The sequence below is a fragment of the Aythya ferina genome, assembly GCF_964211825.1.
Source record: "Aythya ferina genome assembly, chromosome: 4".
NCBI classification, from domain to species: domain Eukaryota; kingdom Metazoa; phylum Chordata; class Aves; order Anseriformes; family Anatidae; genus Aythya; species Aythya ferina.
This window is the reverse complement of record NC_140300.1, coordinates 17,507,993-17,533,535: the sequence shown is the minus strand read 5'-3', so window position 1 is coordinate 17,533,535 and position 25,543 is coordinate 17,507,993. Positions and strand designations below refer to the sequence as shown.

Genomic DNA, 25,543 nt, shown 5'->3' with positions numbered 1-25,543 from the left:
AACACACTGCTGTGCCATGAATTCCTGTATTCTTTCTCTAAGTATCTCAGCGCAGACCCAAACTGACAAAGTATACCTAATTGGATAAGTAAAAAGCAAAATTTTTTAAATCTTTGGTCTTCTACCTCAAAAATCAGTGATAAGTATTTAACTGATTGTGATCATGACAGCTGCCAGACAGGATGTGGATAAGGCTAATAAGTAGTGTACTACTTATTAGTAGTTGGCTCCTCTTGGAATATTATTCACTAGTAGCATAGAGTGAATTTTTACAAGTGGTAGTAACTGGGTAACTACATTCAAAAAAGCAGTGCATCATTTTCATTAATCTGTTTTGTCTCACACCTTTCTTCATTTACTATTTATGCTTGGATTTAATCCTGAAAAGATTGAGCACAGTACTAAGTAACTAAATTAACTAAAGTTACTTAGTTACACTAATTAAGTGTAACTAATTTAGTGTAACTAACACTAAGTAACTAAATGATCTGCTCTTGAATGGCTGCCATATACCTAAAGAAAACCTTTTCATAGGTTTATTGTTAATAACATCTGCAACTGGTAAGATTATAAACAAATCTTGGAACATCAGCTGTGGACATGGATTTACATGGATCAAACCTTTTTTTCTTTTCTCTGTCATATAATTTTGATATTCCCCTCTTCTAATGACAGTTTAATGAAGCACAGAATCAAATGCATGTCTTGAATGTGCTGAAAGAGGCAAAACTGCCTGGTTAGGGAGTAGTACAGGAAGTTACAAAAGATTACTGGAATCTTTTCTGAGCAGCTTATGCTCAGCTCCCTGCTGTGGCTGCATAACAGACCAACTGGCTGGACAACGCAGTGAAAGTGCTGGAGCTATACCATGAGAAGTTGTTACTAGAAATGTCTAGTCCCATAGAGAAGAACTGCCATCTCTGATCTACCTCAGTGATTCATTTAAACCCATTCTTGATTTTTGACTAGAACATACAGAGTCATTCATAGATGAAAACTATCAAAGGAAACATAGCAGGTAGCTAACATGTTATCTGAATAGATAAGGTCAATGAAGTTGCACTTACATTTTACGCAGTTGAGGAAGCTTCTTAAATATTCCAGTAGCTTCCAGGACTGAAAATTCGTTGTTATTGAGTCGCCTACAAGAAATGACATCAATTTCAGAAAAAAATATTTAGCCATTGGTACAGAATGTTCCATACTAAGGAAGATCTTCAGAATGGTTTAACTGAATAGCTGATATTCAACTGGTAGCTAAAGAACAATTCAGTATATACTGACACTTCTAATTCTGATAATTCCCATGAATGACATTAATGAGACGTTCTCATTAGTTGAAATTAGAAATACATAAGACACATGGAATCAAAAACAGATCACAAAGTACCATACAACTAAAACTGCAGAGAAATCTAAGATGTTTTTAATTTTCCTTTTAAGGGAAGAAAAACAAAAATATAGCTAGGAAAGGGTTCCATGACAATTTATAAATAAAAATATTTAATAAATACATATATGCCACTGAAGACTAGTTTACTGTTCTTTAAAGGATGTCAGGTCGGGTCTGCCAGACATCTGGAGGTGCTCACAGTACACTATTTACAAGAAGGAAATAATTACTGTATGCTCATTGCTTCTCTGGAATACGGACTTAAACATAGTGCATAGGTCTTCTGAAGAATTTAAAAACACTTCTCTGACCATGGTTTATCTTCTGACCACTAAATCGATACAGAAATTGTGCAAGAAATTGTTTAAGTGTTGCTTTGTAACAAGAGGCTAAGCAACAGATACTTGCCTGAAAGATTATATGGATTTTTATCTTTCCTGCCCAGGTGTCAAGATTGTTCTAGTATAGTGTACCTTTAGTGGCTGCTGGGTTAGAGGACCATCTATATTTCAAAAAATATGTGCCCTGACCCAGTGTCCTCTATTTCCTCTCTTGAAAAGAAAATAGAAATTATAAGTCTTGGACACTATATGTTTTAATGGAGTCTTTTTATTAAGGAAGCATGTTTTTCTAGCTGTTATTCAGAGATCTTAAATAGGAAGGAAAAGAGATGACCGAAAAAAAAAAAAAAGTGAAATGGAATTTAGCATGATTCTTAAACCAGAATGCTTTTCAGAATTACCTTATTGCAAGAAAAGATTAAAAACAAAACAAAACAAAACAAAACAGGAGAAAGCTGCTTGTTCATCCTTCCTTCCTGCTCACATTCAGTGATAGCCAAAAGGGAAATTAAGATTGTAACTCTGAAGGTATGGCAGTACAATAGTTTCAGCACAGAACCAAACTGAGAGAAGACAGGAAGACGTTTTTGGATATACATAGAACATTTTTATACTATACTGAAGTACAACAGACATTAATAATAATAATAAAAAAATCCAATTCTGAAAATGAATGCTGTATGACTTAATGTGATATTGGGACCATAGCAAATAAACCCTTGCACAGCAGCAATTAACAAAGTAAAATCATCATTGTAAATTGCCTTTTTTTTTTTTTCTGTGAAACAACGAACAACAGAAACAACGAACATTCTATAAAAGCTGACATTTTCAAATAACTTTCAAGTGCTATATCATCTGATAGAATGACTTGCTTGTGAAGACATCTATTAATTCTAATAATTCTTCCTTGCTGTACTCTACTGCAAATGATTCTAACCCCACTAGAAAAAGGCAATTTCTTCTTATTTCCAACAAACTTTTACATATTAAAAATAAGTTAGTATATCTGTCCCTGAAGTTTCTTTCACACAAGTGCATTCAATCCTTTTGTTCTTCATAGACCATAGAGTGGTTTGAGTTGGAAGGGACACGTTAAAGACCATCTAATTCCAGCCCCCTGCCATGGGCAGGGACACCTCCTACTGCACCAGGTTGCTCAGAGCCCCATCTAACCTCACCTTGAACACTGCCAGGGATGGGGCATCCACAGCTTCTTGGGGCAACCTGTTCCAGTGCCTCACCACTCTCACAGTAAAGAATTTCTTCCTAATATCTAATCTAAATCTACCTCCTTTTAGTTTAAAGCCATTCCCCTTTGTCCTCCACCCAACACCAACAAAGAGTCCCTCCCCAGCTTTCCTATAGGCCCCCTCTAGGTTGCTCTAAGGTCTCCCCAGAGCCTTCTCTTCTCAGGGCTGAACAACCCCAACATCCTCAGCCTGCCTTCATAGGAGAGGTGCTCCAGTCCTTTGATCATCCGTGTGGCCCTCCTCTGGACTCAACTCCAATAGGTTCATGTCCTTCTTGTGCTGGGGTCCCCAGAGCTGAACACGGCACTCCAGGTGAGTACTTGTAAGAACAGGGTAGAGAGGGAGAGTCACCTCCCTCATCCTGCTGGCCATACTGCTTTTGATGCAGCTCAGGATACGGTTGGCTTTCCGGGCTGCACGTGCACGTTGCTGACTTACATTGGTTTCTCATCAACCAACACCCCCAGGTCCCTCTCCTCAGGGCTGCTCTCAATCCATTCTCTGCCCAGCCTGTATCTGTGCTTGCCTGTATCTGTGATTGCCCTGGCCCAGATGAGGGTCCTTGCACTCAACCTTGTTGAACTTCACGAGGTTCACATGGGCCAACCTCTCAAGGATTTTTTTTTTTTTCTTTGACTCCTTTATTTTTTTTCCACATGATCCATAACTACTGTGAAAACTGAAGTCTGTAACACAGCATTCCAGATAATATTTTACTATTGTTATATACTACAAAACGATTACTTCATATAAGGTACTACACGCCTACACATACATCCCCAAATGAAATGTGTAGCAGTGCCAAGCGGCACTCAGTCATCTTTAACATGTATAATAACATCACAATAGCCTTTTTTCTTGAACTACAGCCTACTTATTCCTCAATCTTATATTTGTGCTGCTAATTAGTCTTACCAAATGTAATATCTAGGTTTTGAATTTTTAATTTATTTAAACTAGTGTTAGTCTACTTTTGATATTAGAGAGCAAATTTAAGAATTGCCCATGTATATTGAAGATTCTGAGTATTTGAGAAGTTTCTCCATGCTTTCCTATAATGGAAAAGAAGCATCGGCCGATTCACTCTATTGTCTTTGGTTAAAACTGTAACACAAATAATATCTTCTCTCAGACTTTGTACCTATGGTGATACCACAATACATGCATCATCACTGAGGACAGATCCACAAAAAAGGGACATCAAGAGTTACAAACTATATGTTTGTGGTCAGAAAAATGACCACATGGATCACATGACATGTCTATGGCTAGAGATTACTGGATTTAGATATGGAATTATTAAATACTTGTGCAAGAAGATTTAATTCTATTATTGTTGTAAGTGATACTGCATACACAGGAATCAAAATTATCACAGATGATTGGAAAACATGTGGTGGTATCTTCCTTTCTGGAGTCCATTGCTCTACTGATAAAGGTAATAATGACAGTTGCTATCTGCCAATTACCGGATCATGAAAATGATCTTAAAAATACTTATAAATGTGGAATTTCAGTACTTTTTTTTGGAATAAAATTCTCCAAACAGAAAAGCAAACAAAAAAGCATTTGAAGATGATGTCTAAATGTTCTGGCTTTCAGTTTCATTTTATGCTTTTCACTGTTAGCTATTATACCAAAATCTTGTCTATAGTGTTAAGTCTTCTTGGAAGGCTATGTACTGCATTGATATTCTGTAGGCTTCAAAACCATGAAGTATTATCTTGTTAGAATCTGTTTTTTCATCAGATATTGTACAATGATTTTTTAAAAAATGAACGTTTAGGACTAAAATTACTTTTATTTAGAATTTCTCCTGGAGACTCTGGCTTGAGTAATTTATCAAATGCTTGCTTTCTCATATATTAGTATGCTGCCTGAAAAATAGTTTATTTCTGGGACTCATTTACAGACTTGTACTTTATCTCAAATACTTCAGTGGCAGATTAGCCAGGCTTTCTGGAAGACTATGAGCAAGCAACAAAATAGAAATGGTTAGCACTTGAATTGTTCAAACATTTTTTCACCTTTCACAATCAAGTATCGCTCTTGAACTGTATTATTATTATTAAACAATAAACTAGTTTGAAGATACAGTCTTTTTTTTTTTTTTTTTTTTTTTTACTGTTGTTATCTATATAATCAATACTTTAGCCAGTTTATATGGCCAAATAAGCAGGTAGGAGAAACTGTGATGAGAAAAAAAAAAAAAAAAAAAAAAAAACACCTTCAAACTCCTTATCAGGAAACTTTCCTGTTGTTCCTTGCAATTTTTTAAGCTGAAACACCAAAGTTTGCCATTTGATGTGAGTACAGAAAGAAGAAATTATTTTAAATATATGTAGCATTCTAAAAACAGATTTAAAAGAAGCATCACAAATTTTTCTGAGCTGTAGACCAGAGCAATACTTTTCACTATATCATCTCTAGAATGACAGAGATAAAAGTAATTTGTCATCTTTAAATTGCATGTTCCATACCGTATATTATGATACTGCCAAATGAAGATACTTTCTTATATCAGACTAAGAAAATGTTTATTTTCTTCCTTATGTTATCTTTTACTGATTGAAAGCCATGTTGTCTTAGAGGTTCCAGGATTCTTGTTACTTTCAAAACATTCTGGGATAAGGGATGGAAAGAAACCTGGACCTCAGAGATCTCCAGACAATATATTTGAGAAAAAAATAAATGTTTGCCAGAGAAATCTAAAGAAATCTTGACATTTCCTTGCTTTAGATCTTTGTTTCCAAGCTATGGCAATTGGATTTTTAGAGGAAGTTTAAAAATGCAGAAATAATCTCACTGCCCTTCTAAAATACTTTCAAGACTGTTGAAAATTTTCTTGCATCAAAAGACTTGAAGAACAATCTCCATGGCTTATCAAGAAGAAGGTTGAAAAGTGATTGTTAAATTTGAAGACCATCTTACTTTGATGAAGTACTGAATAGAAAAGAGTTCTTTCAGCAAAAAATGTAAAAGGAGCAATGATGGAAAATGAAGAGAGGCAGATTCCAGCTGAAAGTGATGTTTTCATTTTAAAAGATTTTAACATAGATGAAGGGAGACGATTAACTTCTGTACCATTCTCAGGGAGATAGTACATTTTTATCCTCTGATACCTTTAAACAAGACTGGATGCTTTTTTGAAAGAAGTGCTGTAACCAGATATGAATTATCTTTTAGTCAAACATATTTTTTTGTTGTTGTTGTTGCCTGAAATTAGAGAGTTTAGGATATACAGCAGATGAGGGTTGATGATTTCATTGTTTCTTCTGAATTCAATATATATGGATCATAATTACAGAAAGAAAACACTCCAAAGTTTATCTTCCACGTGTAAATAAATGAATAGGAAAATCAATGACTAAGACACTAAATTAAGGGTATTATTTCTTCATAGCAGAGAGAATTAAATGGGAATCCTGTTAAGAATCAAAACAATGCATGCCTGTCACTTCAGCAACTCCAACTCTCATTGCTTGGTTCAGTAACGATAATTTTTACATCCATTACTTTATGTACTCCTCCTACAGTCTGACCTGCTACCCATTTCATCAATTTGTATTCTTGAATTAAAGAATAAAATGTCAAAATATTATAGCACATTACATAATTTTGATGAGTATTTTTGTCTTCTTTTGAACTTTACAGTGAAATCACCAGTTTAAATGTGGCCAAAAACTACACTTTGGTTCTACCACATATGCCGTTTTTTCTCTTGAATCTGTTATCATTCTAGGTACAATCAGAATTGCCATTCAGATCTGTAATTCTAACATCACCAAGTTCAACTCCTTCTCCTGGCTCAGTCAGACAAAAATCTTCATCTCTATTTATACAATATTTCAACTTAAAATTCCTTTTCCCATCCAGACATTCAATATCCCTAACCATGGTCTCATTATTCATTGCTCTACAGTTGCTTTGATGCCAGCTGCAGACTGTCTTTGAAGATATTTGCCATACTGTTTCTCATCTCACCCTTGTGGGTCACAACTTGATCACAGCACTTCTGTCTCCATCTCTCTGTCCCCCCCTCTACTACATCAAATCAAAGTACATCTTTTGCACCTTAACATTCTGCCTTCTTCTTTACATTAAATCTTCCAAGAAAAACAGCTATTTCCTCCTTTCTTTGCTCTGCCAATGATGGCCACTTTCATCTCCTGCCTTCCTGTTGATTCTTCAAGCATCTCTCTGCATTCCCTTCACTGTGCTTTGCACATGGGAAAAGCTTGTAAAGCTGTCTTAATTTTATCTTTGAATCCCTCCTTGAATACTACTTCAGTTGTAATGCCTACAGATCATTCCCATATGGCACTTGTTAAGCAAGTAATAATCTGTGACATCTTTTCTGCTCATCTCTGTTCATTATATTATTATCTCATCTTAACCCAACTCTGTCCAACTCTGTCTTGTCTGGTTTATCTTCCTCTGGTCTCCTGCCTGACACATAATGTGAGCTTTGCATAACAAGAGTCAGCTCTGTTTTATTTAACACTTAGGTAGTGCTTTTTAAGATGGAACCCTGGTTGCTGGATGTCCTACTTGACATTGTAGTTAAAATAAAAAGCATAATAAATCCCACCACCTTTCCAAAAATTCCATGTAGGTAGTTTGTGTACTGGAGAATGGCACTGTAGAATAGTTAGTTACCTTATCATAATTTTTAAGGCTTAATGGTACAGAAATTGTGCATAACTCATTTTTATTAACATCTGAGGTTATTAACATAACCTTTGAAATTCAACACAGGTAAACTTTTGTTATTCAGAAAAGTAAAGCTGTGGTTTCATATTTGAAAATTTTAGATAGTCTTTCCTTAAGCAAATAATGCTTTATTATGGGTTCAACTTACAACTCTGCTGTGTACTGGGGGATGTGATCAGGTATTTTGTTGAGTTTCTGATTGGAGCAGTCCACTGTGGTCCCTTCACAGCGACATTTCTCAGGGCAAGCCAAATCTGCAAAGCAGTCTCCACTTAATTTGGATCTGTAATCTTCAGTGCCTGTGGAAGAGTCAAGTCAAAATACAAATACTGAGTCAATAAAGTAGGAGATTTGTTTCTTTTGAGAAGGTTGAAAAGATGTCTGCAATGCAGATAATGGGTGGGCAACTTGGGAAGTATATGATAAACTTTGTGATACTGAACAGACACAGGGGCTTTAAGAGAGGGTTAAGTATAGGGGCTTAAGATATGCTAGAAAAAGAAACCGTGACTAATTTCACATAACAGGATAACATAACTTGAGCTTTTCACAGCTGTACTTTCTGCTGATTGTGTTGTCAGCCAATCTAGCCTTGTTTATAGCTAATCACACAAATGCCACTAATTCTTTTAGAATTTATTTTCTTTCACAGTATCAAGAATAAATGCCACCTTTTCTCTTTCTTGTGTTACAAATTTGTATTGTTGACTGGACTTCATTAACCTCTGTGATTATTTTTTTTTTTATTGTCCCAGCCCTCCACATCGTCTCAAACACATAAGATTGAAAGTCTTATCTTCAGCTTTAATTTAAAAAAAATGTGTGATCCTGACTTAAGCCTCAGCAGCATGCCATGCTGTAGAAAGCTGCGTGACGTTCCATGGTGCTTGACAGAACCATGTTTTACTCATACCTCACAACCACATGGTTAGATCAAGCACAACAGAAAATCTCGCTACATTATCATAACTGCATCCATTAGGCCAAGGATAAGAGCAAGGGAAAAGAGGAAGGCGTAGGTATAAGTTATAGAAGCATTTGAAGTTTAATACTTGCTTACATGACATGGCATTCTTTTCACTGAATGTCCAGTGCCACAGTAACAGTATTACTGTCACAGATTAAATTAATGTACAATTTAAAAAAAAAAAAAAAAAAAAAGAAAAAAAAAGGAAAAAGGAAAAAGAACCACATTGAAAGTTTCCTCCACCATTTCCCAGTCAGTCAAAGAAAACATCCTAAACAGATCAGGAAAAAACATCCAGTAAGGAACTGAGGGTAGGTGACAAAGAAAACAAAGAGAAGCTGAAAGGACCTGTGGGTTCTTCCTGGACAAAGGTGAAAAGACTAGTAGAAGGTGCATCAGGGCTGGGAGGTACATTGTGATTTAGCTCAGACACTGAACTTTACTTACAGCCAAAATGGTGAACTCCTGCAAAAGTAAAGATAGCCAAGAAGGAAAGAAAGACAGAGTAATCCCAATTAAGACAAAAACATGAACTAAGCTCTCATGTTCCCTACTTAACTTTAGTTTGATTAGGGGATGTTGCTAAGGGGTACCATCTTCAGCAGAGAGAAAAAATAATTAATTTTAAGTGGCATTAAAAAATGAAGAAAAGATTGGGGTTAATTACAAATTTCATATAGGAAAATTATGTCTCCCATGCACATCTCTTCATTGTTTCAAATCTGTTTGTTAGAAGCTGTTCTGCTTCTTTGAATGTATATGCACACTATGCCACTTAAAATACTTAATAAACCAAAGAAACATGGGAGAAACAGATAGCTCAAGGGAAGAAAAAGCAGTCGTCATTTATTATTATGATTAGCATTTGCAAATATCTAAGTAACACATACGACATAGCTAGTTGGAATATTTGTATGAGCTAGCAGATAAACTACTTTTTTAAATTCATGATTTAATATTTGTTTAACATTTAGTCTTCCAAATTAATATGCTGAAATTCTATAAGGAATTTCTAGTATCTACAGAGCAAGATCTCACTATAGCGTATTTAAAAAAATATTTAAAATATATTTGACTTTTTAAAGAAAAGTTAATATTTTTACTGTATTTACTGAAGTATAGAGAAGTATTTTTAGCATTTTGTAATGCTGATGAGCAAGGCTACAATTAATTTCTTTTTCTTCTGTGTCCAGAATAAATCACTATTAGTAGTTCAATGTAAAAAACTAAAATATTCAGGGACAAGATCTTCAACAACTGAAAGAATTTCTTGCAGCATCTCCCTGATAACCTGATGGAAAGAGAAAGCATACGAGCTGTATTTCAAGAAGCAGCACTTTCAGAATGATTTTTTTTTTTCAGGAATAGCATTTTTTAAAAGTGTACATAAACAAACCTAAACTGCATGTGTGGCCATATTATAAACAAGCTGTGAAGACATTTGCTGGCAAGAAAACAGTTCTAACTCAGACACAAAAGTTGTGCTGGCAAGGTTGAGTAGAAGTCACTCTGTGGCAGGAATACAGCTGTTGTACTCATTAAGAAATTGAGTGGTAACTACAGGTTTGAGAAACTGTATCCCTCTCTGTTTTATGCTGCTTTAAAGCACATTTTTTGCAGCTGCCAATCCTGACAAATTGCTGCCTTCTTTTGTATTTCAGTTTGTCTTTTCTTCATATTCTAACCAACATATTAGTATGAAGGCACGAAGAACTCACATAATTGCTGCAAATTTAAGTAACACATCACACAGCATTAGGAGAAGAGCTGTTAAACATAGCAGTTTAAAAGACAAAGACTAAGACCAATCAATAAATCAGTACTTCAGACACCGCACAATGACAATATACCTGTAGTACTTGAAAGAACAAGTGCACTGGTGTCATAATCAATTATTGTAGATATTTGTCTGGATATTAAACTATGGCAGAAAACCCTGCTTGCAGATCACATACTGTAATTCATCAATATATTCATTATGCCCTTGTTTATTTTGCCAATAAATTATTTGTAATCTGTTAGAAAAATAATGCAAGTGTTTGTTTGTTTGTTTGTTTTTAATTAAGAAATCAGTGCACACACCTGACAAGCAAGGTAAAATAAATAAAGAAACATATTTCAAAGAGCTAGGGCCAACATCAGTTAATCTTTTGTGAAAATATCATAGGCTTATTGTAGCTTTAATCAGCGTGTAAATTACTGTTTCACCCCAAATCTAAAGTAATATTTTCTTTAATGGAAAATATTTTTGATTAATTGTGACTCATGTGTCACCACAGAATGCCTTTAATGAATATTAGCTTTCCTTTATAAGCATTCCACTGTGATTTCACAAACACAAGGAGAGTGAGCAAGCAGTAGCTGCAGACAGTGTAGAGCATGAAAGAAAGGAAAGAAAACATTAATTTGTAAAATTTATTTTAAGTTGTACTAGCTCTTTGACAGTAGTATGGATTCCTGTGTTTAAAAGCAGCTCAGGAGCTACATTTTAAAAACAGTAGCGGCAGAAAACACAAGGTACAAGGTAAGTAAAGGTGTGAATTGAAATATGAACTAGCAGGTGCAACCTTCTACATAATTTAAACAAGGGTAAAATTTTGGTGAGTTGTGTGCAAATTTGTGAGAGAAACTGTAAATGGAGCTGCATGCTAAGCTCTCATATTCAGAAATCAGAACTACTAGTAATCTACAAATGAAAGCTATGTCTAGCTACAGGTATTTGCTATTGTTAATATACATGCACCAGTTTCCTAAAAACTATAACAAACTTTGTTTTTGGGAGGAAAGGGAGAGAGTATCTGCAGTTAGTCAATCTTACTGCAGAGCCAAACCTACCTGGAATGAAATACTGTTCTTTAGCTAAATAAAGAGAAAAAAAAATAGAAGATGCACCTGAATGTCAGCAAGCAAAGAATGAGTTTTATTAGATTAAGTATGGACTACAGTTAACTACAGATAATTAAATGAAAAAATGTGTATTCACAACAAGAGCTGATAAACAACGAAGTGTGAATAGTCATAAATGTATCCGGAACATGGATAACAAACAGTTCTCATCTGGTATTTGCACTTGAGAGTGAATAAATTGTAGAATGTGAAATGCACCTGGAACAGCTGGATACCATATGACAAAAAGTTAAGGATTTAGAGAAATGTAAGTAGGAAATGGAATAAGATTAGAAAAAGAAAACAGTAAATTTCAGTATGAGGTAAGCTCCTTGTATAAAATGAATGTGTCATGTTTCCATATTTAGCTAGAAATTTTTAGATCTTTCACGTACTCCAGAGCCTTGTGGAAATTGTACAAAATGATTTATGTCAGTGATGTTTGTAGCGAATAACTTCAGCATTGCATTCTGAAGTATTATATATTGCATTTCTTTGTTAGATTTAATGCTACTCAGAAATAGTGCCAAATGTGTTAAGTGTAGTAATGTTCCGTGATCCAATAGGCTATGACTTCCATGACTTCCCCCCCACTTCGGCTGAAGAACTAAAAAAGATTTTGTAACATTTAATAATTCTGTAGAGAGCCAGCTGCCTTCATTAGAACTTCTACAACCACTGGTTTTGCCAATAAAAGAAAAATAGCAGCTGAACTAAGAAAATTACCTGAGCAGCGGAATTTCTTGCTTTTGATCTGTCCAATCCTTTTGTTTGCCAGACGGCGGGGGCTGGTGCAGCGGGCACCACTGGTCTCAATGGGGTTTGTATGAAGATAATCCGCCAGCCACTTCAGATGGCAGTCACAGATAAATGGGTTCTGCGCCAAATGCCTTTCATGAAGAAAAAAATAATAATTTCACACATTATTTCCCTTTAGTCTCAGCAGTTTCTGATATTTTGAGTACACTGTAGAATATGAAGTCATACCAAAGATGACCATAAACAAAAGCATACATACAAGGTCTGAATTGCACGTAGAGGTGAGAAAGTGCCTTTTGCAATGGTCTGAAGCTTGTTGTCATACAAAGAAAGGAGATTCAGGTTGTGCAGATCTTGAAAAGCATCAACTCGCAGGCAATTTATCTTGTTGGCATTTAATAATCTGTTTAAAGGAAGACAATCAAATAAAAGATTTTTTCAGTGTCAATGAAGATTCAACATTTTTCACAGATAATTCTTTGTACTCATTTTATACAGAACAAGAAATGCAGGAACAAATATTGACAATGATATATGGCATTTCAGTGAATTTAAATATCTTACTTAGGTGCTCTGAAATTATTTTGAAATTTTTGCACCTTACGGTTGAAATGGGCAGGTATATTCTGCTACAATCACATTCATTGTATGTGCTGGCAGAACTTATGCATGTGGTATTTGTGCAAAGAAACAAGCTCAAAAAATCAAGTATATGCAAGGAAAACTAGTTCCTTTTGCCAAATAAACAAACAAACAAAAAAGGAACTGAACACTGTGTTCATTAGCTGGAAGAGATGTGCAGTGGCACTTTTAATTATATGTTACTAATCAGCATGCTGCCGCATTAACAGAGTTGTAGTAAAACTGGTGGCATGGAATATATCCAAATTTGTCTTGGATCCTTCATCTTCAAAGGGAACCTTTTCTTCCCTGTACACCCCAGACTTCTAAAGCTAAAACAAACAAGTCAATTTAAACCAACTCCTTCATACTTTTGAAAAGAAAATAATTTTGATATTCAATTAGTTGTATTTTTCTAACAAAATATTATTTTTCCCATTTGCAGCCAGATGGAATGGTGGATTTGAAAATCAATGCTTTGATAAACAGTTTCATCATGCAAGCAGAAATTTAAAGTATTGTCTATGCAAAATATATCAAGCTATGGACTTTTTCTTAATATAGAATAAACAAAAGTTCAGATATGTCCCTTCCTTTTTTTTTTTTTTCTTTCTTTTTTTTTTTTTTTTTTAATTTTAAATATGTTTTTGTAACTAAGTTCTCTTTAAAGGCAAACAGAAACACATACCCCCCAACATTTAGTTTCTGACTAAAATAAATAAAAATGTTAAACCTCTAGGTGGTGCTAAATCTTGAAATTCTTTTTTTCTCCCCCCCCCCCCCCCACACACACACATTCTCAATGAGTTATTAATAAAAGCCAATCATCAGCTATAAACTCTGGACATTAAAGGCTTCTAAACAAATGGGAAGAAGCCATTTACTAAATTCACCCAGTCTTCAGATTAACAAGTCAGTGATTCTAGGATAATGTCTTCCAAAAGCACTATTTGTTGTCTTATGGCCTATTTCACAAATCTGTCACACAATACAACTCCCTTTCCTACTTAATCTTGACAATATTTGATAAACATATCACCATGACATTCCTCTTAACTCCCAATATTAAATCCAAATAGAAATGGTTTATAAGATTACACATGGGAGTTTCTGAACTGTTAAAAGAAACAGCAGGTAGAGTTCATAGAGTCAAAGAATTGTACACTGAAGAGTCTCAAAAAATATTAAAAGTCATCAATGAAACTTACTGTAACTCTGTTCTTACATGGGTACAACTAAAAACATAACTACATAGTACTTCCACTACATATTATCTGTATATAAAGCATTCAAATATTTCTACTGTATCTCACCTACAATGTTATACACACTGTTTAGTATTTACATCACAAGACAGTGTCATTGTCATGTTATATACTTTATCATTATAAATTCCAAAGAAGATAATAGTTTCAATTGTATTTATTTTAGGCTGAGACATTAACTGAAATATCTGTGGATGAATGGCAAGCTGGCCTACCACATCTCACTTAAACATAATTTGTTTTTATTATACTCTGATCTTACGCACAGGATTTCCTGCTAGTACTTTTCCAGGCATTATCTCTTACCAAGTCTGCCCTTCTGGGTTACCCCCAAATAGCGTAAATATTAAATAAATACTCACAGCAATTGCAGAGAAAAGAGTCCTTCAAATAAGCCTTTTGGAAGTTCTGTAATTTTATTGCCATAAAGGACACTGTACAATGAAATAAAAAAAAGCAAACAAAGCTGTTATGAAGGTTATATACAATGCAATTTTGAATATAAAAATAATAACTTTTCAATTTTGATGAAGTGAATTTAACAGCAGTGACTTAATACTTGCAAGATCCTTGTGCTCCTTTGAGATGGCAGGATCACATATTTTCCCAAAGACACGCCACACAAAGGATCTCTCAGCAGAACCAGCACCTCACTGTGTGCAGCCTTACCAAGGGATCTCTGTAAGTGGATTGCTGTTTTTAAGAATAAAAACTATCTGGGGGATAAACAAACTCTTTGATTTCCTTCAACTCTGCCATGAACATATTTTAAAGAAAATGTACTTTTTTTAATGTCCAGTTGTGATAAAATATTCAATTATCACTCTAAAATTCTGAAACTATTTTTACAGCTTTCAGTATTGATTGAATTTATATAAAAATCCTGCAGAGCTACAAATCTCAAATAAATTCACTATAAGAGTATGAGAAATTAGCTTCTGTTTCCACATGTCAAATAGATACCTACAGTGAATTGAGTGAACGTAAGCCCTGGAAAGCATCTGGAGCTGTTTCAGAGATCTGGTTATTGCTCAGGTCACTGAAATAAATGAAAGTTGCTTCAATTAATTCAAGCTATTTTAAAAATAGTGAACATTAAAATAATTCATAAGTAGAATGAGCTGCGGAAGAGAGAGAAATTAAAATACTTATGTGAGACCCCGCTGAAGAATTTGAATATAAAACCACCAAAATTGATAGTAAATTAAAACAAATACATGATTAAAAATAGATTTTGAAAAAAAAAAAAAAAAAAAAAAAAAGACTGAAAAATGTACACTTCCTAATTGCTTATGTATCTTTTATAAACATTTTTTGTTTGAAATGACCGCAGGACTATACAGTCTCAAAGATATTCCAAAATGACAGTGGAATATACCCAATGATTTTATTTTTATGTTGAGTACAGTAACATGTTGCTTTTATGTAAAACCATAATAATTTTAATGTTTGGTTTTAAAAAAAAAAAAAGGAAAAAGATGCTATATGGTATAATTAATAACGTTGTCATATCTGATAATCATCCAGCAGTCAAACTTTCTTAAATACATTATTTAATTATGTATTTAAGTATTTAATTATGTATTACTTAAATACATTATTTAATTATTTCATTATATACATTGATGGAAGTTCCTCTCTATGATCTTGAACTGATTTTTTATTTATATATATATATATATACACATACATAATATATTCATGTATACATTTCTATATCTAAATCTGTTTAGATACATCAATATACCTATATCTCTATATAAAATAGATAAAATAATAAATCTAAAATATCAGGTACTTACATTCTTCGAAGCTTTTTGTATGGTGAGAAAGCTCCAGGAGGTATGACCTTGATTGAATTTTGTTCTAACCGTCTGCAAAACAATTGCATCAGCATAAAAATACACACACACACAAATAATAATAATAATAATAAAAAGAAGCCAAAAGCAACTTAAAGCCATAACAAGCTAGAAAACACTGTAATAAAAAACACTGGTTTTGCTTACATTTTCAGTACAGCTTTTACCTTGAGAAACAAGGTCATTTAATTTTGATTTTAATTAAAAAGAAGTAATAGTTTTTCTCTGTTATTTTAACTTAAAGTTAACTTAACTTTTAACCTAATGTTAGAAATGAAAGCCCAATCTTCATCCTGAATATAAGGAAAGTTAATTTCAGAGCACACAAGTTTTTTTTGTTTTTGTTTTTGTTTTTTTGGTAAAACGTAAGCTAGAAGTGTAATTAAAATATTCAAATTTGAGTTAGTATTATTTGACACCCGATTTATGATTCACATACAGCAATTTTTATAGTAAATTTTATTTAGAAATTTATTTATGAAGAGTTCTCTGAGTTACTCAGTCTAATATATAAACCACAAAAAATGGTGCAGACTGTTCCTACAGAACAAATAACATATGTTGCTACCTGCAGTAGGGTAAATGCCTTTTTTTTTCAACGTACACGTATTATTTCTTTACATACAGTATGTAATACCTTTTCTTTCAGCTACAATACTAGAATTGCACAGCTACACCTATAACTTCTTGAAACAATTTTTCTTATCTAAAATGTTAGTTTATCTTGCTGGCTATATTTGCTTTGTATGTATACTGAGTGTGACTGAAACATGACACACTGCAGAGTATGAACTGGCTGATGGAAGCAGTTTTCCAAGATTTTTTGAACATACAGAGCTTTGCTTATGGGAAATCTATGCTGATACAGACCTATGGTGCATTTGCTAACAAGTCAAACAGGCCCAGCAAAAATCATGTTTAAAATAGAAGCTAGTTCACATAATGCAGTATTTCATGCTTATCACTGAAAACAAACAAATAAATAAATAAATAAAACATTATATTATGTAAACATAAAAGACTGAAAGTATTTATTCTAAAAAAAAAAAAAAAAGAACATCAGGAAGAGGCAGTATTATTCAAACATACATATTATGGCTATCTAATAAGCTTGATATTTTCCTCTTTCATGGACAGGTATCAACTTACTGTGATCTATACATATAAGGACAATACCATTCTATTTCACAGAATGAATCATAATTGTAGAAATTAACGCTCTATTTGAAAATATTCAGACATCCATTTAGGGTAAAGGGTTAAGGGTAAAATGCCTTTTTTAGTCTAGATGGAGGAATATTATGCTTTTGTGTTTTTTTTTTTTTTTTTTTTTTTTTCCCTTTTACTCTAGTCCTATTAATACTCTTCTGTTTCACTTTTCCTTTGATTAAGAGTCATATGAATCTGTATGTGTGAATAACTAATAAGCTCACATACGCATTTTGAGTAAGCCTTTACAAGTAACTATTCTTATAACAATTATTTCTTTTTATAACTTTCTCTGGATTATAGCTGGACAGAAGATTTTTTTGCTGCCGTTATGAGGTTTTGTTCAGATGGACATATTCATATATTTAATACTCAAAATCTCTTATGTCTAAATATGCTTTGTTCTTGACTGGTGTATAAAGAAGCCAAGAAAAAAAAGAAAGAAAACCTCTAAAAAAAACCCTTCCTAACACACAGAAAATCTCACTTTATTAACGCAACTTAAGACAGGCTCATATTTTTAAACGTCCTTAACTAAGAAAATATTGTCACCTTGCTACAGTTTTCAGATATATTTTAAACACTGCAGAGAATCCCATGGTACCAAACTGTTAACTTTTTCCATAAACAGGATGTTCTTTCACACGTTTTCCTCACCTTGGCTGAGCCTTTTGGACTTATGAAACACGTTTTACATCAGATCAAGAGTACTGATGGGCTATGAGGGGACAAGGTTACTCTTTTCCAGTAGACTTGAGTAGATGTAGAAAGCAAACATCTGAATAAGTAAAAACCTGCTTAAATTGAAGGTCAACACTAGTTACACTGGAGCCAAGTATTTTCTATTCTTATGCTTCATTTTTAGCTGAGTTTTCTCAAGAAAAAAAATATTACACATGCTTTCTGTCTAGATAGTTTTCTACTCAGCTCAGGTCACAGAGAGGTAAAAACTCCAGATAATAAATTTCTAGACCTTTCCTTAAATTAGCATTGGGAGGGAGCTGAGAAACCAAACTAATCCAGCCATGAAGGGAGTAGCAACTATCCATCCATTCCCATTACACACACTATTTGGCAGCAAAAGATTGCACAACCACCAGGAATAGCCTGGCTGGACGTTTGTCAGGTGTGCAGCTTTGAAAATCAGCCAAAGGATCTCTTGCACAGGAAAATGTGTAGGGCATACACAAAGGACTGGAAATGGGTGGCTAAAAAGGGACAGGAATGGATTAGGCTGTATTACAGAGGAGGACTTGAATTGCTGGAGAGACACTGGGGAATCACGCCTGTGTGTGTATGGCAAAGACAGATACTGCAGTGCCGGTAGTCCCGCATCAGTCTGCCACAAGCCTCATGTATGAATATTATTAGTCCATAATGTACAGACTTATGCGCTAGTGCTGGAGGACTCCTGTCCACTTTCACTTATGTTTAAACATAAAACACTATTATTTAGACACGATATGGCATGTAACTTGAGAAAGACAAAGTCTAGTGTTAAGACACAAAGTATTTTCCAGTTTACTCTCTTAACCTAAAAGTACATTCATTCTATAAGTGGAAGTAAACTTGCAGGATATATGTATGCCATTTGATATGAGAAGATGGAATAGCAGATTTCATTTATAGCTGCCCAATTTGTCTACAAATCATATGGGTCCAAAACCTGAAGAAATCCTACTCCAATACATTTCTGAAAGCTAATTTTCTAGCAGTTCTAATAAAGGGAACTATCAATTCACTGGTGGATATATAAAATGAACTCTATGTCAACTTTGCCTAAGATTTCCTTTTAGTGAAAAAGCTACAGTCTAACAGATAGACTGTGTAGTACTAGGATAAATTTACACGCTCTTCTGGATAAATAATTTGTTATAGTAGGAGCATCTATGTCTTTTATTAACTCATGCTAAAGTGTATGCACTGGAAGACATCGTATTTTAGAAAATGAGATTAGCATAAGAAAGGAAAAATGAGATTATCTAAATACAGAAGAAAAATCTTTTATACTCTGTTTTGTCTGTAAAGAAAGTAAATCAAATTCACATTTTCAAGCTTTGTTATCCTCTAATCTTCTGCTTTATCTTCCTAGAATCAGCTGAATTTCACAGAGTGAAAATTTGCATCCACCATTGCAGAAGAAAATCTAATTAGATATATTCTAGTGTCACAAAGCACAGATAAAATAATATCTAAAGGAAATTTACATTCTACTGATAAAGCCCATAGTAATTAAAAACTCTCCTTTATATTAATTCCTCATATTAAATGAAACATTTTTAATTCTGGAATAGAATGGGTTGTAGTTATCTATTACTGAAAAAGTCTGCTATTAAGTGCTCACAAATGACATGGCCCGAAGTACCATTATATTAGAGAAGAACAAAAAGCTAATATCAGTATTTTTCCATGAAACTTGTATTAAATTTTGTGCATAGCATTGCCTTTCAAAGTCATCCCAGAAGTCATTCTTTTTTATAAATGATCATCCATGTATCATAAACAGTGCCTTGGTGGTTTCTTTTTCAAAAGCCACAGTCAATTTTAGTAGCATATTTAATAAGATAAGATAATGGAGGAAGACAGTTAAGTACATGCTTCATCAAAGCGTGCACTGCCTCATGTATAAGAAGTACTCTGCCCATCACCACTCAAATGCTAATTAATGCTCTTAGTATTGAGTCTCCTGCTCCTTTTAGTGTTTCACTTCAAAGAAGTCCTGCATCAATACATAAGTGTTTCAGTGTCTTTTAACATTGCCAAACTAGTTGAAACCTTTGAAACCTTTTTTGAAGACTATTCCCTAATCTCTCCTATTTAAGAAATGTACTGTGAGTATTTCTTTTTCTAAATCTTTCCCCCTGGCTCATCCCTGCAGACACCATAATGTACAACCACCTACTATTTTAAGAAACAAAGGTGGTTCTGCAGTTGTGATTTCCAACCTAATCAAATCAAATCAAAGTAGGTCCCCAGTGAGTAGACGGATTCTTCCCACCATGTCCCCAGACAGCCTTGTGATACATAAATCCCTTGACACTTTCCAGGAGGATGCTGTTCTCTGCTAGGAGCCTGCAGCACACCATTAGTGATTACTACTTCCGCACTTAGAGACAGACATGTTTATTTATACTGACACTTTCAAAACAGCTTATTTTACCACTGTAAGTAGTCATTTCTATGAAAGACTTCTGCTCATGAAAAGCGGCTGTAGAGAACACCCAGTTCTCTATGAAATTCTTTCTTCCTTTTATTATGCAGGTGGGGTACAATATACCAAGCCTGCTCAGTAGAGAAAGATACACAGTTTATACTGCATAGAGATGTGCTACGCCCATAAAAACATCTTCCTTAAGAAAACATTAATTTGAATATGGAGCAGCAAATTAACTACATATTTTATTATCAATCAGGACTTATCTTGTTTTAAGTAAATTTGGTCATGTTAGTCACTTTAGCATTTAATTGATCTAAACTCTTCATTCCAGCATCTACTCATTTACATAAAGCACGTAGGAAGATTGTCGAGAAACCCCAAAAGAATTTTTTACTACAGAGAAGAAAGTGTAAGCTGTGCAATGAGTCTGATATATTGCACAGATGCTGATTATACATGGTAATAAAATTGACAGCTCTTCTTTGCATTTTCCCCATCTGCTTTTAAAGTAAATGGCAAAAACAGCTGTCAGAAAACAGAAAATAGATTTCAGCGATGGGATTCAGCGCAGCTTCTGAATCTGAAGAACTGCAATATGCAGCCAACACATCTCTCATCATATTTAACATCTGCCAGGTTTTTGGTTGTTGTTGTTTTTGCTTGTTTGTTTTCTTAAAATGAGGAAGGAGTAATGGTCTCCCTTTGCTAAAGAAATCCTTCAGGCTATCATACTAAGTACCTCTTTTTTTTTTTTTTTCTTTCCCCAACAACTGAACCTCCAGAGTGCTTTTATCCAGTAAATGTCTCTTCTGACTTCAGCAGCAAAAGAATTCTGTTGAAATCTGTAATATCATCTACGTCTAACAAAACAAAAGATGTATTTTGAATGACTATATTACTTGCACTTTAAAATTTCAGTCTCTAATTCTGTGTATTAATAAATCTGGTTGACAGTTTCCTAAATATTTGCATATAAAGAATCACTGTCAATGTTGCCCTAAAGCTTGCCAAAACGCGAACATCCAGTCTAATTGTTCTATCAAATATTTCCTCAGGGGACTGACTGCAAATGACAGACATCTCCATAGTCTGCATTACATCAAAAAAGTAACAAGGATTGCTGTACTAAAGCCATTAAAGAATACATCACATTTAAAAGCAAGTCCCAAACCTGCATTTGCTAAATTTTTCATCACAGATAAGGCCATCTCATGCTCTGAACCCTACAGCACCATTAATGACGGTAGGCTTTACATTCCTTAATTGTTACAGATTTAGGTTGTAGGCAAAATGCACCAATTCTTAAAGAATTATTTGCTCAGTACTTTAGCATCTGTCAGTGTGCCTCCTGTGCAATTAGCCTGAGTCACCTAGAGTCAAGTTAAAGCCTCTCTAATTAGCCTATTTTTGATGAGAGCTGTTATAATACAAAAACTACTTGAGCTCTTCAGAATAACTGTATTAAGTTGACAAAAATAAATGTAATCTTGCTACACTCGGCTCATCATGAGTGATGACACGTCAAGCTGCTTGGGAATCCCATTGCTCTGTGTGGCTGACAGTGTGGTAGTAGTCCTCACTACCTGTTAACACTACCTGAGCATGCACCATAAATTTACCACAAAAAATCTAAATATTTTTACTGAGAATACTTTCCACAGATGTTTGCCACTTATGGGACCATGTATTTACTAAAGTTTAAATAATGAAGGCAGCATTGTCTTTTCCAACCAAAATGGTTCTATGATTCTAAGTTGGTATGTTCAGTTTCTTTTACAGTAACTTCATTCACATTACTGCTGAGGAAGAATCATATGTAAAAATAAAATCTAAGAGTAACGATGCCTCTGGAGTGTAGCACAGCTGTCAGAAAGCTATGAGGGTTTTTCTGGAAGAGCTAGATAGGCCTTCTCCAGCTTCTCTTCATGCTGTATAAAATATTCATTTATAGCATGCCTGACTTATTTTATTTCTCTTGGCAGAAGTCCCTCAACGTACCCCAGTACCACCAGAACATGCACAAACCTCCCAGAAGTGGAACAATGTGGTGTTCATTCTGGCCAGTACCTACTTCCAAAGTTGCTGGAAACCAGCACTGAGGTTGTTCCTCCATTTTGAAAAACAAAACAAAACAAACAAACAAACAAAAAACAACAACAACAACAAAAAAAAACAACAAGTTTGCTAAGGCTGAAAGATATGTTCTTCTATTTCCACCTTCAAGGAAGAATACCCTGCCACTGCACCAGTTCCACCACAGAGTGTGTCCTGGTCAATTTAAATTCAAGATTTAAATTTAAATTTCTACCTATAGAAAACACTGTGTCTGACAACCAAAATAAGAAATAAAAAAGAAACAAAACCATAAAGCCCCATGATTTACCAGTAATTGTCAGATTAAGGAGATATTTGAGTAAGAGCATGACAAATCATTTCTCTTGTGTGCTAAGTGGACAGGTTTAGATGTCAATTTAGCAAAAGCCTAATCTATTAGCTTCAAAAACTTCCATCTCTTTCTGTCAAATGGAATATATTTTAAGTTTTCCCTGAAAAAATATTAAGGTACGAATCCCAAACAGTTAACAGTAATTCAGTTAAATCTGTGTTGCAAAATTAAATGCATTAAGGTAATGAAGTACTTCACTAGATTCCTTTACATAATTTTAATTTTTCACATTTATTCAAGACATTGCCTTGAAGCGGATGTGTTTTCCACTACTCGCATGCAATTGTTGGTTTATATGTATGTGTTACATAAAAGATGTTAAGATTTTAGCAAATTTCTTCATTTTTGATAAAGCAAACACTATTTGTTTTTATATATCGTAATGGACTTACACACTAGTTTTACTAACTAAAAAGACCAATGTTTTGATTTAAACTAGAAAGCAGAAACAAATACAGACTTTGAAAAACAGTCATTGCTAAAATGTCTTGTAACTTCTTGCATCCTCCCCTCAGCATTCAGACCCATTCTTTTCAAGACCCTGCATCTTCATGCAGGATCTGGTCTCATTTCTGTCAGGCTACCGTAGATAGCTGAATCACACTCTGAGCTGCTAAAACCAGAGCAAGCTGCTTTGTCTTGGATGTTTCTGAGTTTTCTTCTTATGCAAGTCTTTGAACTTTTTCAATAAATTTGCTTAAGACCAATAGAGACTTTTCTCTGTAACGGGACATCTTTGCATCTCAGTGTAAGAGACTCCCTGGTCAATAGACATAAGGCTGTAATAGACTTAAGGCTGTACTTTGGACTTTCAGGTAAGGAAAAATTTTAAGAAACAACAGAAATATTGTAATTGTATAGATGCCAAGCTTAGCTTGGAATAGATTCATTCATACAGCTTCCAGTTCTCAGATAAAATTATGAATTTACACAAAGCACAGGTAGTGTGACCAGGTCACTCTTTACCTTATCTTGGTTAAACTCTGTCAAGTTCAGTTCTGTCAGACCTAATTTCGGAGAGTTTTCCTTTCCCCTCCTTTCCTTCTTCTTTTTTCCCTACTTCTCCTTTAAGATGAGTGTTTCTGTGAGAACCAATCTCAAGAGATTTTAATCCTGCTTAATATCACAGGGCTCACAAAGATGTAGTTGAGTGCTTGACATAATACACAATCTTTAATCAACAGACTTAAAAAGTATAGGAGATTGAGATGGAAGAAGATGAAAACATGAAGAAAAATAATAGAAACTAGGAAGATAAGATGAGACAACTGAGGGGACAAATTAGTAAACTGTCAAGGGAAATATAAATAAACTTATCATGAAACAGCCATAGAGTTTCTAGTTTTGGCATTCAAATGTTAGAAAGCTCCACTGAAAAGAGCAAGCAACTTTATCTTGAAGGCCACAGTAATTAAGAAGTCAGTGACTTTTCACTACACTGAGTTTACAGAGGTGAATTGTTAAAATTCCTGATTAAAATTCCGTATGTTTTTTCATTTCTTACATTATATGGTTTAGGGTATTTTCTGTCCGTTCCAAAGACTCACATTATTTATACAACTGTTGCTTAGTTAACAGTGGCAATCCCCCACTCACCATCCCTTTCAACAAACCTTTCTCTTTGCAATATCACCATTGTAAGGACTCCTATCCTTCTATAATAATAATAATAATAAACAAACAAACAAAACAATTTACTCCTACGATTAATTAAATGGTTTTCATATTAACAAAAATGAAGAAAAAAATCAACTTAATTCCATGCCTGATTGCTTAAATAGTCATTTATACAAAGCTGTGGTCATCAAACCAGGTCATTCCTCTCCCCCACTAAATCAACACCCTCAGCAGCACTTATTGCAAATGTATTTATTTTCTTTTATTCATAACACTACTGTAAAGAAAGAGGTTTTAGAACCACTTTGACTGCTAGTTCAAGCCACAGAAGAGAAAAGAAAATCAGAAGAATGTAAGAAGAGCATTTTCACAAGGTAGGGTAGCTCATTAATGGCTTTTTGGCCTCTCCTTTTGAAATAAGAGCCTGTCACTCACTCACACCATTCTGAGAAAAGGTATCAGTACATTTAATAAAATTGCTGCTGGGTCACCATTTGTAAGGCTTCTGATAGTCTGTTTGAACATGTGCCAAAAAGTCTCAATTTGAAGGAAACCAGAATTATTTCTGCATACCTTTTAAAGAACTTGCATGCGGAAGGTGGATTCTAAAATGCAACCAAATGAAAAGAGATTAATGGTGCTGAAAAACTAAAATGTGTAAGGAATGCCTGCATAGAGGCTGATAAATGCTATCACTGTTAGGAAAGGCTATACTTTCTAAAACCAATTAAAGTAATAGTTTTGAACCTTAAGAATGACCCATAATATCTTTAATATAAGAGCTATATGGCAGAGGAAAGTGCTAGGTATATTAGACTACTTGAATCGGTTGAACTCAACAGACTAAACATGACAATGAAAGAGCTTCCCACACAAATTTCTGTAAGAGGTATAAACAACAAATCTAAACCAAGTCATATTATGACTTATTATATTGGAGAAGGATTCTTTATCAGGGACTGTGGTGATAGGACAAGGAGTAATAGCTTTAAACTAAGAGAGGGTAGATTTAGATTAGACATCAAGAAGAAATTCTTTCCTATGAGGGTGGTGA

The 25,543-nt window shown here is 34.2% G+C and overlaps 1 protein-coding gene across 6 annotated transcripts in view; it reads right to left on the bottom strand.

Moving 5' to 3' along the window:
- SLIT2 (slit guidance ligand 2) overlaps nucleotides 1–25,543 on the bottom strand; it is a 257,772-nt gene that overhangs the window by 59,136 nt on the left and 173,093 nt on the right. For 4 of the 6 annotated variants that reach the window (XM_084518845.1, XM_084518849.1, XM_084518847.1 and 1 more), the window contains exons 10-17: nucleotides 16,001–16,072; nucleotides 15,166–15,237; nucleotides 14,561–14,632; nucleotides 12,572–12,715; nucleotides 12,280–12,443; nucleotides 11,503–11,526; nucleotides 7,849–7,999; nucleotides 1,068–1,142 (exon numbers count right to left, since the gene is read on the bottom strand). In XM_084518845.1, the coding sequence (XP_084374971.1) occupies nucleotides 1,068–1,142; nucleotides 7,849–7,999; nucleotides 11,503–11,526; nucleotides 12,280–12,443; nucleotides 12,572–12,715; nucleotides 14,561–14,632; nucleotides 15,166–15,237; nucleotides 16,001–16,072 (774 nt within the window). The remainder of the gene's footprint in view (nucleotides 1–1,067; nucleotides 1,143–7,848; nucleotides 8,000–11,502; nucleotides 11,527–12,279; nucleotides 12,444–12,571; nucleotides 12,716–14,560; nucleotides 14,633–15,165; nucleotides 15,238–16,000; nucleotides 16,073–25,543) is intronic. The other 2 variants (XM_084518846.1, XM_084518848.1) reach the window with 1 other exon arrangement.